The 20,151-nt window shown below is 39.4% G+C and overlaps 1 protein-coding gene across 6 annotated transcripts in view; it reads right to left on the bottom strand.

The window, feature by feature from the left end:
• The window catches only part of SETX (senataxin), an 81,376-nt gene that overhangs the window by 44,202 nt on the left and 17,023 nt on the right, over positions 1-20,151 (bottom strand). For all 6 annotated transcript variants that reach the window (XM_082842486.1, XM_082842487.1, XM_082842488.1 and 3 more), the window contains 6 exons: positions 19,705-19,814; positions 15,940-16,159; positions 15,051-15,170; positions 10,310-10,481; positions 10,089-10,176; positions 5,397-9,596 (listed from right to left, as the gene is read on the bottom strand). In XM_082842486.1, the coding sequence (XP_082698612.1) occupies positions 5,397-9,596; positions 10,089-10,176; positions 10,310-10,481; positions 15,051-15,170; positions 15,940-16,159; positions 19,705-19,814 (4,910 nt within the window). The remainder of the gene's footprint in view (positions 1-5,396; positions 9,597-10,088; positions 10,177-10,309; positions 10,482-15,050; positions 15,171-15,939; positions 16,160-19,704; positions 19,815-20,151) is intronic.

The raw sequence follows: 20,151 nt of genomic DNA, 5'->3' as shown, positions 1-20,151 counted from the left end.
AACTGGAAATTAGCTAAAAAACGGTGCAATCTCCCTATAAGGGGTTTGGGCACTAAGAATCACAGCTGGTACTCCAGAAGAGCCCCCTTTCTGCCTGCTCCTTGTCTACACAACCTAAAAAGCGCCTGCCAATTACACTCTGCATATACATGCATGCACACACAGGTAACAGAAGGGGACTGCAAACCGAAACTTTAAGAAAAAAAGAGTATTTGCCAAAACTGACCAAAAAAATTGGTCCCTGTCAAAACAGTGCACATTTATCTAATACTTTTGTGTGTTAAACGTAAGGATTAAAAACTAATATATCCTCTATCAGTCACATCAGTACACAAAAGACTCATGTTTCTTTTTTTTTCCCCCACACACACTGTATTTTATTTTTACAAGAGATGAATAAACTGACGCCAAGCATTGTAAATGGATGACCACAACAAAAAGCAACAATGACTGCAATTACCAAACACAAAACACACTCACGCTATGTCATAATATTGACATTCAGTCCAGGAATCCTCCACTGTAACAGCTCCTTTACTTTGCTGTGAAAACTGATTTGTATATTTTTTGCCTCTGAGTCCTTGTGGGATTTTTTTTTTTTTTAATTCAAGAAACTCATATTTCTAAAAGTTGAATTTGCTCGTTTCCCTTTGGGGCAAGGGATAATTCTACGCAATGTCATTGCATTCCACCTGCAATAAGACATAGTAACTGGATAACCAAACACTGCATTTCATGTCCTAAAGAGGATACCAACCGCATTTTTGTCAGAGGACTCTAAACACACTTCAGCATTCCATTAACAAACAATATTATGAAGTCAAATTACATCCAAATGAGGGTAAGAAGCCTTGGCCCAAGACTGTGGTTGATGCCACAGTCTCTGACTTATCAGAAAGAAGAAAAAATTAAAAGTAATCAAGGTATCTGAGCATTCTCTGGCAGTTCAGTTGTTAGCGCTTTCACTGCTGAGGGCCCAGGTTCAATCCCTGGTCAGGGAACTAAGATCCCACAAGCCACACGTTACAGTGGGGGAAAAAAAAAAAGTAATCAAGGTATATTAATAATACCATTAATAAATGTTGGCCTATATAAACTAGAAATGCTAAAACAATGCTGTTTCACTACATGGTTAAAAAAAAAAAGGAACAAGATAAAACTTCGTGGTAAAGATGACAGATTGAACACAGGCATTTCCTTTCATTCCCCCTGAAACCCCACTAAAACACCCAAGGGATTTTTCACAACAGGATTAATTCATTAGGATGAAGAGAACAGAAGAGGAGGCAAAAGCATCAAAATCTGGGAAGCTGGGAAGCAGACGGATGAATGGTTAACGAGCGCAGCACGTCCAAGAAGCTGAACTCTAAGCAGGAGGCATCTGACATACACCTCGAGAAGGAGGAGGGCTGAAGGCAGACTGCCCCTCCCTGCTCCTAGCAAAAAGCTACAGCGGTTTTATCTCTATAAAGTGTGACAGTCTCTGGCTGTGGGGCAGCAGACAGAGAGAGGATAAGGTACTTAAAAAAAAAAAAGGTGGGGGGGGGGGACGTCCCTGGTGGCACAGTGGTTAGGAATCCGCCTGTCAATGCACGGGACACGGGTTTGATCCCTGGTCCGGGAAGATCCCACATGCCGCGGAGCAACTAAGCCTGTGCACCACAACTACTGAGCCTGCGCTCTAGAGTCCGTGAGCCACAACTACTGAAGCCCTCGCCACAACTAGAGAAAAGCCCGCGTGCAGCAACGAAGACCCAATGCAGCCAAAAATAAATAAATTTTAAAAATAAAATAAAACAATTTTAAAAAAGGGAATGAAGCAAATGTTTATATACTGAATGCCTGGACCCTTCCCTCTGCCCCCACCCTCACCCCACAGTCAGCTCCCCGTCAGGCCTATGCTTTCCAGGCAATCGATCTGAAGATTCTTCTTGGGGAAATCTGACCTCACTAAGAGCGGGGGGGAAAAAAAAGACTAAAAACAGTGACATGAGGGTGGGGATGAGGCTTCCCAATAAAATGCCGATGGTCAACAAGCCTATCCCTTTCACTCAGAGCTTCTAATCTGTTTTAAAATCTTACATGTAACAAAATATAGATTATAACTATACCTAAGCATATAATCTTAATATAAAGAATGAAACTAATTTGGATTTCACCATGTGATGGTGTCCTTCAGATCACATTTGACTTCCACAGTGCAAATAAGAAAGGACCATTTTAGTAAAAGTATCTCTTTTCCTAAGCATCTCTTTTGACCTGTCATTATTTAAATGCATCCTCTTTTCTTATAGCATTAAAAAGCTGAGATATATTTCACAATATAAAATTCACCACTTTAAAGTGTGCACACTACAGTGTGTTTTTAGTACATTCACTATTTTGTGCAACCATCACCATTATCTAATTCCAGAACATTCCCACCATCCCAAAACAAGCCTTATACCTATTAGCAGTCAGTCCTAATTCCCGCCCCCCCCACCCATCCCCTGGCAACTACTAATCCACTTTTTGTCTCTACAGATTTGCCTATTCTGGAAAATTCATATAAATGGGATTACACAATATGTGGCCTTCTGTACCTGACTTCTTTCACTTAGCATAATATTTTCAAGGTTCATCAAATAACAGGTCAAAGTGCATATAACGGGTCATTCCTTTTAATAGTAGACTAATGTTCCACTGTATGCATATACCATGTTTTGTTTATCCATTCATCTCCTGATGGACATCTCAGTTGTTTTCAACTTCTGGCTATTATGAACAATGCTCCAATCTGCTTTTTAGTATCCTGTTCTTAAGTGTGAGTAAACCACCAAAAATCATTAGACACGCGAAGAAAGGTGTTAACATGAAAGCTCTGTAGACACTAAAATGAATAGGAAAAAAGCACCTGGGAAAACAGGGACGATGCAAAGAGAGGAAAACTTTCAACTAACTTTAAACTTACCATTAATTAACTTCAGGTAATAAAAAATACTGTGTACATGAAGAAAGCACAGAATCCTATAAAAAGGAATAATGAGAGAACAAGAGTTCCCGTGAAACTAAAAATACACTCAAAAATTTTTCAATAGACTTGGACGCTGAGAAAGTCTCCAAGGAAGTAGAACGACGACGACAACAACAAAGACAGACAGAGATGGCAAAACAGAAATTTTAAGTCATGCAAAGTTTCAAAATTTATCTCCTACACATTCTTCTCTCAGGAAGTTTGAAGGATGTGCCTTACTAAAATGAGGGGGTGACAAAAACAGACAACCCTGGGTACAGGAGACAGAGATCCAACACAGGAAGAAGGAAATGCAAGCCCTAGGACGAGGATGGTGAGCATTTCAGGTTAACCATCCTAAACCAAGAAGATGAAATTGATCAACTATCTGATGTGCCTGATCATACTGAGAGACCTACAAATCCAAGAGACAATCTGAAGCTAATTTAGTGATACGTACATAGAAAGTTAAGTAAACAATAAATCCAGAGAAAGTAAAGAGTCGGAAACAAAAAGTAGTTACAGCTACCACATGACTTAGCCATGGACACCTTTTATATCGTCAAAATAATAACAAACACTGATCTAAAAATTACAAGACTACTCCATAGTGAGGATGGGGAAACAGGAGAGGTGTGTGTGAACACAGGGCTGGGAAGAGAGGGTACTTCCTGTAGTGGGTAGCTACAGAAAATGTCTAGAACTGAAAAATTAACAAGTCAAAATAGTGGCATGTTATTTAGAAATATGGAAGTAAATAACAAAAGGATCCATCAAGGATCAAAAATAATTACTTGGGGAGGCGAGAGCGGCTGCTGTTTTCTTTTATAATGGGCCTTCCACAAGTATTTGACTATTTTGAACTTTGTGTATATACAAACGGAACTTGTGCTCATTCTGTTTTGAAAAGGTTTTGGCTACAGAAATGTCCTGAAGGAAAAAATCTTAAAGATAAACATAGAAATACTTCTTAACTAAGGGAAAAATAAAATCACAAATATGTGTCCTAAATTTAAGGGCTATGAATGGCTTCTAAGTGATTTAGTGTTTTCTGGAAAGGATAAACGTTCAAGAAAAAAATAAGCTTCAAAATGAAGAAAATCTCTGTATATTCCCCAGCTTATTTAACTGTATACACTGTTCACTGAACTAACAATTTTGTAAGGTAAGAAGCTCATTCTTGTAATACCATTTCACATTGTTGTTAAGGAGACAGACTGAAGGCCCTTTATCAATTAGTTGTTTCTAATGCTTTTGAAACACTAGTAAAATAATTCGTAAGACAACGGCTGAAATTTAGGGCATACATTGACACCAACTTGCCTCTTTGTGCAGTACATCTCCTTTGCCTTTAACAATTCTAAGCTGGATCTTTGCAGTCTGTCTGCCTGGGATATACTTCCTATGGCCAACTCCTTCTACTCACTCTGGTCTCGGTGTGAATACCATCGCTCACAGAGGCTGTCTCACCTTTCAGTCTAAAGTGCCCGCTCCCTTTTGTTCTAGATCATTCTAGAGCACTCTAGAGCCTTTGGTCCTGATCTGAAATGATCACTCCCAGAAGGCAGAGGCCTTGTCTGTCGTGTTCACCACTTTACCCCCCAGGTCTGTGATAGTACTTGGCAAGTATCAGGCACCCAAGTATCTCCTGACTGAATACGTGGGTATTTACCTCAGTGTTCTTGGTTTTGAAGAGTCTCATTGCATGCTCACGTTTTGGGTTCTTTTTTTTTAAAGGAATTTGAAAAAAAGTAAAAGTCTACCTGCTTTGAGAACATCAAAAACATCCTTCCAAGTGCAGGTGGATGTTTACACTAAAGAATTACTAGCTGTTTTTCTGAGGTTCAAATTTAACTGGGAATCCTGTATTTTACTTGGCAATCCCAGTCGGGGAGTAAGAAAGAGAGAAGAACCAGAATGGGATGTGTTGGGGTAGGGAGGCAGCTAAAGGCTGCTATGAGGCATAAGAAGTTGGGAAGACAGATGAGAAATTTGGGGTTTATTGTTTTGTGCTGATCAGTGTAACTTGCCCTTTGCTACCTCCTCAAGAAAACTTCAGTAAAGGTTTACACTACTTTTCAAAAACATAAATGCAGATGAGAGACTATGTCCTCTGAGAAGTCTTCCCTTATTTTACACCGAAAAACGTTTCCTCCTCCTGTGCCACCTCTGGACTTGGTACGTTAGCACTCTGAACTGTGTCTGTAAGCTCCAGAAGGGCAGAGTTTAAGTGTTTCCTCTGTATCACCAGCATCTAGAACAGTGTCGGGCACAATGTCTGTTCAACATGAAATCTACAAGCTACATCTAAATCAAAATGTGCTCAGTTATTTTAGCCGTACTCAGCACGGTAAAGAAAGGTAATTTCAAAGTCTGAACGTATACGATTAGAACATATACTTACTGTTTCAAAAGTATTCAGCATCATCAAAGGGAAAAACACATTAAAATAATCTCCACCATCTTGAAATCTCACAGGCACAGGTCTTGAGATGGACTGACAAAGAGTTGAGGGGGGTCCGCACTGATCAAAGTTCACAAACATTTCGTATTTCCATTTTAAGACCTCTTTAACGAAGGTGTCAGAGATGGACTGTGCTGACAAGAGAACGTTTACTGGAGGGGAAGCCGAAAAAGATCTGTTTTCACAATATGGAACTTTGTAGCCTTGCCTGTTGGAATTATTTGGAGTATGAGAATGGAGAACGTTGCACAAACCCTTCACTTCAGCCACTGGCTTCTTGGACACCAGAGAGACTGGCGGTACTTTCAAAACAGACTGTACCCCACTTGACTTATTTTTCAGAGTTGGTAAGAGCGCTGCCGTATTTTCCAAAGACTTGGAAAGACCAGCAATTCGTGAAGTACTACTGGAGCTAAAAATCTTAGCAGTGGGAGGTCTCGAAGGTTTAGATGCAGAGAGAGGCAAGCCAGGTTTACGAAATATAGCTTCATCCGCTGCTTTAGCTTCAGAGTGTTTTGAACAGTATTCACCCTGGTTTTTCAGTGTTTCAACACAATCTTTGTATTTACATTTTGTGCTACTCGAAGATTCCAACTGAGGCCGACTCACATAACCTTCTTCTACCTGGACTGTATCTTTTCCATGAACTACTTCAACGAGTTTATCATTCTCTTTCTCCATTTGTGAACATAAATCCATATCTTCAGGATCACATTGTGTTAAAAATATATTATCTTCCTCTATGTCATTGCTGGATTCAGGATCTCCCTCTCTCAAGGCTGCCACATCTAAATGATGTACTGTTAGGTCACCTCCACCTAAAGGGTCCCCTGAGGCAGAAACAACTATTTCATTTGTTGGTATTTCTCCATTTAATACTACAGAAGTACACTGGTTCAAAAGACAAGTGTCATCAGCTACCTGAGAAACATATTTTGCTTTCACGGGTTCTGTTTCAGAAGACACACATTTTATTAACTCTTTTTCCTTACTTTTAGCAGTTACCTCAACTCCTCCTTTATAACTATAATCTGATGTATCTGATTCTGGCACAAATTTGTCAGAATTTTGTGCTCCATGTGGGCCTGCTCGTGTTGTATCTGTACTCTGATAATCAAAACATCTTTTTCTGTTACGCTGTGATTTGGGTCTCATCTGCCTTCGCAGCTGACGGTCTTGACTCGTCAGCAGTTTCTCATTATTTCTGACAGAGAGAGTCTGAGGAGAAATTAATTTAGTCTTTTTCCGGGTATCAATTGCTCCAACAGTTCTGCCATGGTGACGTAAGTCAGCTAAACGCTCCAAAGACGGCTGGGACAAGTCAAATGCCCTACGAGCAACCTTTTTCAGACCAAGTTTCTCAACCGTTGAAGTTGGTTCAGGACGCTGGCGAAATTTCTTTGGTAGCACTATAGCAGGACTTGTTCTACAACTTAGGATATTTGAACTTTTACTCTGCCCTGTTTTGGTATCCGAACGTGTTTTTTTAGGAGTTTTAGAAAGTGAGACTCTGCTAACACGTTTGGAACAATTGCGAAGCTTTGGTGGAGACTTCTTCAGGGAAACCGTAGTGGTTCTCTGAACGCTTGAACTGGGAGTTGTACTCCTTACGTCTATACTTTTAAAATCATTTTCAGTCACATCTCTCTCATTAAGAATATCAGACTGGCCCTCACTTTTGACAGGAGATGAAGGCCTTAGAGGAGCTTCTGCCATAGCAGCTTTCTGATATCGCTTTCTCTTGGGTTTTTTTACTTCAATCTCACAAAATTCCTCAACAGAAATACTACTACTGTGTGGTTCTGCGTGTTCCTCAATGTCCTCTGCTGCTTTTTTAATGACCTCTTCAGGTACATAATCTGTATCATAACCCCAATCATTTGTGGTATCACCTACATGAGTCAAGCACGAATTTTCTTCATTCTCTTGAACTGAATTCTTGTTGTCTGGTTTCTGATCTTGCCAAACTGAAAACACTTCACATGGACTTTCAAACTCAAAAAACTGAGAATCAGATTCCTCAAACTGCAAAAGGGACCCTGTATTTTCTTCCCTTATTACCTTCTGTTCCACGTTTGTGTTAGCTATTGAAGCATGCTGCTCTGGACATTCTTTCTCAATGCATGTTTTATCCTGTTTAATGTGTTTCTTAAAACCCACAATTCTTTCATCATCATCATCATCTTCATCAGAATCTGAAATAATAATGACCTGTTCACAGCAGGTTTCCCTAACACTATTTTGGTTGGCTGTGAAACATCTTCTATCATCTTTAACTTTTCTTTGTAGCTGGGATAAACTTTTTTGAGTTGAATCTGATGGGAACTTAATAACACTGGCTTGAGCTACTAAAGATAATTTGTGGAGGTCTCTGTCTACCTGAGAATCTGTTAAGGTGTCAGACTTAGGACTGATGCTACGGACTTGTTCTCTTAAATCAGAAGAAAACTGAGCAGTACTCTTGATAATTTCCATATCTCTTGATTCAAGTCCAGTCACAGGATCTTTAAAGGGAGGTGTTTTCTCCACAAAAATGTTGGTCATTTCTGTAAATGAGACCAAATCTTTATTACCAACATGACATTCTAGTACTTGACAACTGAGTTTACGGGTAGAGAAAATGCCTAACTCTTCTTCCTTTACTTGTTTCTTTTTCAGCAATAAACTGTTTTCAGATTTTTGTTCTCCATTTTTATCATCCAGAATACCATCAGGGCCTAAAGAGAGATCGTATATGAAGCCATCTCCTTTCTGACCTCCTGTATCCTTCTTTGAAAAGAAACTTTCAATGCTAGATACAGTCAGGTTTTCCTCTGAAGTGATACTTTTCCTGTGTTGCTTTTTTACTACATGTGATAACTTAGCACAGATTTCATCTTTATGTGCCTTAGTTTTTGCTTTTGAGGTTTTGCCAAGAGCATCACCCTTTAAAGAGAAATCCTCATTTGATGTGGACACCTTTTCCAGAGAGTCATTGCTAGAATCAGTCAACAAACGTGTTGATGTTATTATTCCTCTGTCAAATACCTTTTCTGGACCATTTCTTGAAGTACAATTCTGTGGGGTATATGAGGAATTCTCTTTTACAGATTTATGCTTCCCTGTACTTATTTTAACTTGGCCTCGAGCTCTTTCATTAACAAGCCTTTTACTACTCGGCTTCAAGCACAACTCAGCGGAGAGATGGTCTTTGAGCTTCAAATCTTTTATGTAAGTTCGCTCATTATCCTCTTCTATGGCATTATCTGCTTTGCTGAAAATACTCTCTTGCACTTGACATGCATCAGCTTTCATCGGTTCTTTAGAGAATGTTGGGCTGGAGTTTTCCAGACAGTGCCTGTCTTTTTTAGACTTCTTCCCTGTTTGTTCACTTTCTTCTTTATTATATGATGCAGGAGGCGTTTTACATGGAGAAGTCAGATCCACAGAAGTGCTACATTGAGGTACTTTGAATTTTATGTTTCTAATAATTTGCTTTAAACAAGTTTGTAACTCATGGGTTTCCTGACTAGTCAACTGCCAACCTAAAGATAAATTTCCTCGCAGGAATAAGTTGAGCTTATCCTGGAATTGCTTACAAAGTGTCTGCTGCCCAAGCTGACAGCCTTCTTTAAGGAGACTTCTGATCAGCTGCGCACAAGCAAGTTGTACAGAGTTAGATGGCATTGAATGCAATGACAGAGATGATATCATTGTGCCTTTGGAGCAGTTTCCAGATGACTTCTCAGAACTCCGTGCAAACGCGGCGGTGGGAAGCTTGGCACATTTTACGACGGCTTCCACCCACTGCTGGGAACTAACCCACAGCAAATGCAAACACTTTTTATTTCTATGCAGTTCAATCACTGACACCAAAATCAGAAGGAAAAACTCAGTGACTGTGTCACACACGGCATCTGTCTGGTTGAGGACGTCTTTGACTTCAGAATGCAGATGATGAATAACCTCCACTATATAAGCCACACCCAGATCCTTAAGATCCATGAGGGACTGCACAAAAGGGATGAACCACAGAAACGTGCTGTTATGAACACGCATGTCTTGACCGATATCTGACTGAAGCACATTAGCTAATGTTTCCATTTCTTCATACATGTTAGGACAATAATCTGGGCAAATGGCTGATCTCCACCCTGAATCCTAAAACGAAAGAGATACTGACATTCAGATAAACAAGCACCATTCATGACAGGTTTAACACAAAAGCTGCAAACAAGAAAATACACTCTCAACTTTCCTGTTTTGATGTACATATATGGACCCCCAAGAAATTGAAAACAGTTCAATTTTGAGGTTAAGGTTTCATGAAAAGGTTAAATTTACAAAACCTCCATGTACTCTGGACCTCTTTCCTTCAGTTGGTTTTGATTTCTAGTCATGTGATTTATCTCCCTCATGCCATAAATGTTCTACCCTTCCGAAATGTACTGAAAAATTAATCTCTCAAAGTGTGCACGCTCTCATTAGAGCCCATTTTTCCTCATGAGCTACTGTTCAATCAGAAAGGTTTTATGCAACAGTTGATTCAGAATAGCTACATATAAAATCAGCAATGCAACGAACCATACAAAACACTGTCTATACAATATAAAGGCAGTACAATATCATCTGAATTCTCAAAATGTTTTATACCTTTTTGGTCTTTTCAGGGTTATAATTGTATACAATCTGGCTGCAAGTCACCATATCATCCAAATATGACTCTGGTTTGAACTTGGACCTTAAATATTAAGAATAAATAGAAATTACTGAAATGAAGGATAAAAAGAAGAGAAAAATCCTACTGTTAAGTCAATTATAGTAGACTTCCTCATACAGATTGTTTGAAATCCTGACACAGGAACTGAACGAACCTCATAGAGCTGTTCCGTATATTCTGAATCTCTTTATTGTAGCTCACGTTGTTGATAATGGTTTGAAATGCCTCAATAGGATCAATAAGTTGACCCCAGACCTTGGATCCAAGGCGATCCAGAATCACCATGAAACAGTGTAACGCTGGCCAGAAAGGATCCACACTATCATCTGAAATACAATGGAGTAATTTGCCAAATTAGAGAAAGGCACTAAACTATATTGAGAATTAAGCATTCTTTACCTGGGTAGCAACAGAACTGAAAGCAAAGCAGGAAGTAATTTAAAGTAAAGCATTGCCAACTACAGGTTTTAGAAAGCTGGCAAACTTTTAAATAGTGTCTGCATTTTTTTTTAAAGCAATACACCTCTGTTAAGAAATTTTTTCGTGTGGAACAAACTGAGATAGTCTAGGTAAATTCAACTTTCTCATCCTGTTTGCCAGCCTGAAACAATCTTTCCTCCTCTGCTTCTTCCAGACCTTTATACTCCCATCCTTCAATAAATAACAGAAGTAAAGTAGAAAAAAAAGGGAGAGAAAGAAAAACTTGGTATTTTCAGATCTAAACAAAGTCCATGATACAAGAAATCCTGAACTGTGGGTGTCATTTGGTTGGTATAAAGGACTGAACCCCTCATCCACTGGAGAAGCAGAGATACATACTCTTCATCCACCCATGTCTCAACATGGCTTTGTTGTTATCTCCATTACATCCAACTGGCAGGAATTCCCATTACTCACACACTCTTATGGCTGGTCCTTTCCCTCCTCTCTACATGCAGTGGCGAAACACTGCCCTGCTCAAAGACCTGCACTTGCTCCTTAATGTCTTCTAAGGAAATCAGAAGTCCTCAGTCAAGCATTTGTAAGATCTTACTCTATTCCTTCTTTCCAGATTTATTTTTTTACACTCACATAAAGATACACCACCTACAGAAGAAAACAGATAGCTGGCTTTTTCCTAGTAAGAACCAGAACGGCTTCACTATTAGCACCACCTATCATCTTCAGCAGTATTCTTAGGAGGCAAGTGCTCTAACTCACCCCATTACTGACAACCCTAGAACTTTCTGCTTTATTTCCCTCAGGGCTCTTAGATTTCTTTTTTTTTAACCATAGTCGTTTGAGTAGAACTTCTCATATACTTTTTTATCCTCTACTGAAGCTGTCTTATGTCTAGGAAGCTCTCAAATAAGGAAGAAAGTCATCAGTTAGGTGAAGACAATTATGGAATGTTTCTTAAAGAGGTGACTTGGGACTTCCCTGGTGGTGAAGTGGTAAAGAATCCGCCTGCCAAAACACAGGCAGAACACTCTATGACATGAAAGATCCTTTTTGACCCACCTCCTAGAGACATGGAAATAACAACAAACAAATGGGACCTAATGAAACTTAAAAGCTTTTGCACAGCAAAGGAAAACATAAACAAGATGAAAAGACAACCCTCAGAATGGGAGAAAATATTTGCAAATGAAGCAACTGACAAAGGATTAATCTCTAAAATTTACAAGCAGCTCATGCAGCTCAATATCAAAAACAAAAACAACTCAATCCAAAAATGGGCAGAAGACCTACATAGACATTTCCCCGAAGAAGACATACAGATTGCCAACAAACACATGAAAGGATGCTCAACATCACTAATCATTAGAGAAATGCAAATCAAAACTACAATGAGATATCATCTCACACCAGTCAGAATGGCTATCATCAAAAATCTACAAACAATAAATGCTGGAGAGGGTGTGGAGAAAAGGGAACGCTCTTGCACTGTTGGTGGGAATGTAAATTGATACAGCCACTATGGAGAACAGTATGGAGGTTCCTTAAAAAATTAAAAATAGAAATAACATTATGACTCAGCAATCCCATTACTGGGCATATACCCTGAGAAAACCATAATCCAAAAACAGTCATGTACCACAATGTTCACTGCAGCTCCATTTACAATATCCAGGACATGGAAGCAACCTAAGTGTCCATCGACAGATGAATAGATAAAGAAGATGTGGCATACACATACAATGGAATATTACTCAGCCATAAAAAGAAACGAAATCGAGTTATTTGTAGTGAGGTGGATGGACCTAGAGTCTGTTGTACAGAGTGAAGTAAGTCAGAAAGAGAAAAACAAATACTGTATGCTAACACTTATATATGGAATCTACAAAAAAAAAAAAAAAGCTTCTGAAGAACCTAGGGGCAGGACAGGAATAAAGACGCAGATGTAGAGAATGGACGTGAGGACACGGGGAGAGGGAAGGGTAAGCTGGGACGAAGTGGGAGAGTGGCATGGACATATATACACTACCACATGTAAAACAGATAGCTAGTGGGAAGCAGCCACATAGCACAGGGACATCAGCTTGGTGCTCTGTGACCACCTAGATGGGTGGGATAGGGAGGGTGGGAGGGAGACGCAAGAGGGAGGGGATATGGGGATATATGTATATGTATAGCTGATTCACTCTGTTATACAGCAGAAACGAACACACCATTGTAAAGCAATTATACTCCAATAAAGATGTTAAAGAAAGAATCTGCCTGCCAATGCAGGGGACACGGGTTCGAGCCCTGGTCCAGGACGATCCCACATGCCGCAGAGCAACTAAGCCCGTGCGCCACAACTACTGAGCCTGCCGTCTAGAGCCCACGAGCCACAACTACTGAGCCCATGCGCCTAGAGCCCGTGCTCTGTAACAAGAGAAGCCACCACAATGAGAAGCCCGTGCACCACAACGAAGAGTAGCCCCACGCTTGCTGTAAGTAGAGAAAGCCCACACGAAGCAATGAAGACCCAACACAGCCACAAAAATAAATAAATGAACTTATAAATAAAATAAATAAAAATGCCAATCTTTAAAAATAAAAAAAGGTGCTTAAAAAAAAGGAGGTGACTCATTTTGAAGGAGCGTTAGGGGAGCTGGATTAACGGAGAGGACAGAAATATATATGCAAAGCACTGGGAAAAAAACTAACAATTTATGTAGTAAATGCCGGTAAACAAATTAGTAATAACCTTTTTAATAAATTTGTTTATTTATTTGGGGGTCTGTGCTGGGTCTTCGTTACTGTGCGCGGGCTTTCTCTAGTTGCGGAGAGCGGGGGTTACTCTTTGTTGTGGTGCGCAGGCTTCTCATTGTGGTGGCTTCTTTTGTTGCGGAGCACAGACTCTGGTGCACGGGCTTCAGTAGTTGTGGCTTGCAGGCTCAGTAGATGTGGCGCACGGGCTTAGTTGCTCTGCGGCATGTGGGATCTTCCTGGACCAGGGCTCAAACCCATGTCCCCTGCATTGGCAGGCAGATTCTTTACCACTGCACCACCAGGGAAGTCCCTAATTAGTAATAACCTTAATCAAAAATCATCTAGCGGGCTTCCCTGGTGGCGCAGTGGTTGAGAGTCCGCCTGCCAACGCAGGGGACACGGGTTTGTGCCCCGGTCCGGGAAGATCCCACATGCCGTGGAGCGGCTAGGCCCGTGAGCCATGGCCGCTGAGCCTGCGCGTCCGGAGCCTGTGCTCCGCAACGGGAGAGGCCACCAACAGTGAGAGGCCCGCGCACCACAAAAAAAAAAAATAAATAAATAACGTTTACGTATTTCTTTTAGAATCCCCCACAAAAGAATATATAGCCACGCTGAAGTTGCCTAAGGAGAAGTGAATGTGGGTAAAAAGTTATATTTATGTTTTCATTAAATTTGGCATGCTTGGTCTTTATTGAGTCATTGTTTCATAAAGAAGGTAAGATTAGAAACATTAGTACAGATTCTCCCTGATCAGCCCAATAAAACCATGAGCAAAACTAAGCTGGCTCTAATAACAAACATGACAATTTGAGACCCTACTTTCTAGACTATCAGGGGAGCACTGTCCAAGGGAACTTTCTGGGATGATGGAAATGGTTCTATACCGTAGCCACCAGGCAGCTCTTGAAGTATAGCTAGTGGGACTGAAAAACTGAATTTTTCATTTTATTTAAGTTTCATTAATGTAAATGTAAAGAGCCACACTTGGCCGGCAGGCATCGTTCACCATCGTGAACGGTGGAACCCTAGAGAACAAAAGTGAAACGAAAAACCAGGCAAAAGGGAGACAGTGGGATAGGGGAAGCTTTCTGCAAAATTTTAACTATCATGTCATTAGAAATTTACCTCCTTTAGGTTCTAGTCTTGATTCTACCACTAACTGGGTATTTCAACGTGAAAAAGTAAGTTAAGGGACTTCCCTGGTGGCACAGTGGTTAAGAATCCGCCTGCCAATGCAGGGGACAGGGGTTCAGAGCCCTGGTCCGGAGGATCCCACATACCGTGGAGCAACTAAGCCCGTGCACCACAACTACTGAGCCCGTGTGCCACAACTACTGAAGCCTGCGTGCCTAGAGCCCGTGCTCCGCCACAAGAGAAGCCACAGCAATGAGAAGCCTGCACACTGCAACGAAGAGTAGCCCCCGCTCGCCGCAACTAGAGAAAGCCCATGCACGGCAACAGAGACCCAACGCAGCCAAAAATTAATTAATTTTTAAAAAAGTAAGTTAACTTCCTCGGGCTTCAGTTTCTTCTTTTATGAAAGTAAGGTGCTGAGTTAAACTCTAAAGGTCCTTTCCAATTTAAAATTCTGACTCTGTGACCAAAACCATAAATGTTCACTCTCTTTCCTCCACCTCACACACCCAAATTCTTACAGTGACACTAGTATTTTCAAAGTGCACCATCATCGCAATATTCAGCAAATAGTTTATTACCATCTGATTGCCTCTCCATGGTGTGAAGTATTGATTGCATAAAATCATTCTGTTTGTTTGAGCCCAACAACAGTGAATCCATGGCTTGCTCCTCAAGAATGGTCAGCAACATGCAAATACCTGTAAGATCATGTATAGTTTTCTTGAATTGATTAAATAAAACTGTTCTAATGCCTTCTCCAGTTTAGTTGGCAAAAGAATAACAAGGCAGTAAGACGAAACAAAACAGTATCCAGTGCCTCAGACACTGAAGTCTGAGACATTCATATACAACTCCTCCTAAGAACAGAACTTTAGACTGAATAAAAAGGGAAAATGGCGCGAACTTGGTTAGAAAACCATTTCCAAAATGACTACCACACAATTTGTATCTCATAAAATCAAAAACCCCTTAAATTTTAAGATCACTGTATTTCAAGTACCAATCACTGCCAAATATACACATGACTGTAAGACTCTGAGTCAAGGAAGTAGGACAGAAATATTTTAAGTCAATATACAACCTGATGAAAACCAAAGTTAATATCTCTTTCTTCCAGGAAATATTTTACAGATGGGAAAAGAGCTATTAAACCTCTGTTGCAATAGATCAAAACCCTATTAAGGTCAGCTGCTATGCTAATACTGTAACATCTAATACTGCCTTAAATAAAAGATCTATTTGCCATACTTGAAAATGTACCTCTTACACAGATGATTTCTAGGATAAAAAATGTTTAAAGACAAGATGTTGTAATAGTCAATTTAATGACAGAACAAGAATTGGGAACTATGAAATCCTTTATTTAGCAATTTTGATCAGATTACCAAAAGAGATCCCTTCCCTTGCAGGATAATCATAAGAAATATTGGAAAATACTAATTATATTTGTGTAGGAACAATACTCACCTAACCAATAGTTTTTGTAGTTGGCAGCATCATACATGTGTGAAGGCAGAAGAATCAGTTTACCCGTCTCAAGGACAGAAGAAGTATAAATGTCTGGACTTTCTAAAAGCCCCAACTCAATGACTTTAAAAAGGCAAGTCAAAACCTCCTGTAAGTCATAATAATCATCTCTGTCCACTTTTCCCAAGTTTCTTGCAGTCAGGATAGCCCAACGCCGAACCTAAAAGCATAACACATTCATTACTTCATTTTACACACAACTGTCTACATACAGCAAGCATATAGTTAAAACAGGATTCTCTACAGATTATAAAAGACATGAGATACATCAACTCTACTTTAAAAAAAAACATTACACTGTAGATCTTAAACTTATACAATGCTATATGTCAATTATACCTCAATAAAACTGGAAGAAAAAGACTATCATATAGAATAAAGTACTTTAGGAAAAATATATGATTTTCAGACATTTAAAGGAAATATACCAAAAGGTCCATGATGACAGAAAAAAAGAAAAAAAAAGACAGAAGATACTAATTACAATTGACCTTTGAACAACACACATGGGGCACCTACCCTCTGTGTAGTTGAATACACTAATATAATTCGAATATAACATAGTTGGCAGCCCTCCATATCCCGGTTCTGCATCATGGATTCAACTAACCTCGAACTGTGTAGTACTATACTACATGCTATTAAAAAGAATCTGTGTATAAGAGGACCCATGCAGTTCAAACCCATGCTGCTCAAGGGTCAACTGGAATGCGATGTGAACCTTGCTTGATCCTGATTTGAACTAACCCTAATAAAGCATTTGTGAGATAATTATTTCCACTCACTTAAACACTGACTAGAAATATGATATTATTATTATTATTATTATTATAAGTGTGTTGATGTAATTGTTTTCTTTTAAAAGCACTTACCTTTTTGATACACGTACTAAAGTATTTTATGGATGAAATGCTCTGATGTCTAAGATTTGCGGTAACTAAACTTAACAGGAGTAGAATATTGACCACATATTGATAACAGATGAAGCACAGTGATGGATATATGGGGGTTCACTACACCAATCTATTTTTTGTATGTTTGTAATGTTCCATAATAGAAAGTTAAAAAAAGGGAAGAAAAATGAAAAGAGAAACCTCAAAAGAAATCAAAGGTCACCTCTACATGGCAATATAGCATAGGGAAGTGATTTTAAATTTATTCTGCACTACAAATTGAATTAGTGATCACAACCAACCTTAAAAACTAAATAAAATTTAAAAAAATCAGTGGGCATCCTTCATAGTAACAGTAAGTACTGTTTTGTGAAATGTTTAGGTCACATACGTATATATATGTGTGTGAACTCGATGAAGAACATTTTTACTTAGGTTATGGGCAGAAAAGTTTGCAAAACATAGAACTAGTGGACAAAAGAATGGGCTCTATGCCAACATAATTAAGTAATGAATTTTAAGCTATCGAAAAAAATACAAAGGAATCAATGAGTCTATAACTTATAATAAACAGATGAATAAAGGAAGAGCAGGGAAAATGGCTCTTGATTATAGTACAATCAATGTCAAGTGCTGACTGGTAAATATGTAAAGTGCTGGGGTTGAAATTATTTTGCAATCTTAGAAAAACTGGCTCAGGGAAGAACCACCAGGTAATGCTAAATTTAGGAGAAAATTTTGGTGAGGAGTAAGGTATTTATGTGATCTTAGAGTACTTAAGAACTAGACATTGTACAGTGAAGAAACTGGACAACACCTCAACTAGATGATCAAAATTAACATCACCACGAGAGGCCGAATGATACGGCATGCCTGTATATCTGACACCCTGAGAAGGACATAACATCCATCACTTATGTAGTACTCCAGCTGGAACGTATAACCGAAGCCTAACCATGCGCAAGCATCAGACAAACCCAAAATGAAAAGCATTCTATGTTTTGTAAATGGGAGGGAGGCAGAAATGACTATTCTTCAGAAATGTAATTGTCATAAAAGACAAAGAAAGGCTGCGGAAATGTTACAGATTAAGGGAGACTAATGTAACACAACTACATGTAAATCCTGATCCTGGTCTGGATACTGAAGTACAGGGGGAAAATGCTACAAAGTACACTGGATCACATGACACAACTGGAAAACAGACCTTACTGTATCAATGTTAAATTCACTGAAGTTTATAATATTGTGAGAATATACTTATTCTTAGGAAATATACACTGAAGTATTTAGGGGCAAAAGGCTATGATATATGCAACCTACTCTCAAATGGTTCAGAAAACAAACAGCTTTGTAGTTAACTGAAAGCAAATGATAGAACAAATGGAGTGAAACATTAATAATTGGTGAATACAGCTAAAGAGTATACAGGTGTTTTCTACTTTTTTTTATTTTTGAGAATTTTCTGAAAATTTTAAAGTATTTTCAAATAAAAACTTAAAAAAAAAAAGCATTAGGGCTCTGGAGTCAGGCTGCCTATATACAAATCCAAGTCACCATACTAGCCTGTGTAACTGTGGTTAAGTCTCCTGACTCAGTTTCCTGACCTATAAAAACACATATATAATGAAGCATACAGTCGTTCCTGGCCCTGCAGACCCAGTCACCAAGCCTGCAAGTGCTTGGCCCACGACCTGGTTGCTCAGCTGGACCAGCTTCCTCTACTGGTTTGCAGCTTTAAGAAAGCCAGTCCCAGAGAGCAGCTGGCTGTACTTTCTGTCAATCTTCTTTCACAGGCAGGAAAGCCCCACCCTTATTTTAAGCACAGGCCTTGACTCTGGTTCTACCCTTGCCTGGAGTATATTTGTAATTCTTATTATCATGCACAAACTCAGTCCCTCGCTACCTACAGCCATCCAAGCCTACATACAGGTTTCCACCATTTATCACTTTGTATTTCTGTTCCATTACTGGTCCAAAGAAACATTTACCTTTTGAAAAGTGTGATTATACCTTTTAGAATTCCACTTTTTGAATTTTTTTCTATCACTGTTTGGGTTTGGCACAGAGGAGACTGAAATTCACCACCATTCTGACTGGAAACCCCATTACCATGTTCTTTCTTTGCCACTTAAAAATAAAGCCTCTTCACTATCCTTCTATTGGCAGAGCAACCCTTCATGGCTATTGTCTTAACATTGTAACTCAGTTCTAGAGGCCAACGTGCACAGGTCCTACTGCACACGCTGCCTCGCCACATGATGAGAAGTCCTCAAACTCCAGCAATCAGCTCAAAGTCAGGTTCCGAGCCTCTGGTGTTGCTCTCTGCTTCTGTCTACCTACTGTTCTGATTCTCAGTTCCTCTTCCTGTCTGGCACCTAGGAACTGAATTTCCTTGCCCTCCCCTCCACCCCATCACCTGTTAAAAATCTCATCTATTAGCAAAATAATTATTTCAAGTGTTTTAACTGGTGTTTCCATGTGCTTGGAGCGGGGCAGGCAAGCAAGAAAAGCAAGAGAGAACAGTCCTTCTTCATTAGTTCAGGTCAACACACTGCAAGTTCAGATTATCCCCTCATTTGTCTTTTAAACTGAAGCATCACCTGTCAGAAGTGCTTCCCTACTGTCTTAACTCTCTTCTTTGAGCCCCCCCAGCACCCCCTCCTTAACTGCAGTAATGTTACAACAACAAGAGAATAATTTTGGCAAATATTTTAAACGAAGTACAACCAAAAACCTCTATTATAGTTATCTATACTACAGGTGCAAAAATAAAATATTCCTTCTTCCACTGCCTAACACTCACACTCACCATTTCATTGGGATGGACCAAAAACAAATAGATCCCTGGATGTTTGTCAAAAACCTGAAAGGAGCAGTTAGCTTGTTCCATCCGGCAAAGTGCTTCAACGCATAGTTCATCTAAATAGAAAAAATGAGGCAGTAAACATAAGACATAAATCTTATCAACTTATCAAGATTCCCTAAATTTGGCTCCTTTGGTTGCTCTGTAAGTGAATGAAAAGTTGTTCCCTTTTTTTTTTTTTTTAAACTGAGGCATAAAAATGCTGTAAATGTAGGAATGATATTTAGCTGCTGAAAGACCGGTAGGTTGATCATACTATGTGCCTATGAATTGCTCTGACTTTCCTAGTACAAACATCTTTTTTCACACTGGGCATAATTATCTCCAGAGGGCATCTTCTTAGAAGTATGGCTATAGGTCCAATTCCATTAGCACTTTACATTTTGATCCATG

Source organism: Leucopleurus acutus (assembly GCF_964270905.1).
Source record: "Leucopleurus acutus genome assembly, chromosome: 7".
NCBI classification, from domain to species: Eukaryota; Metazoa; Chordata; class Mammalia; order Artiodactyla; family Delphinidae; genus Leucopleurus; species Leucopleurus acutus.
This window is presented reverse-complemented; position numbering and strand designations above follow the sequence as displayed.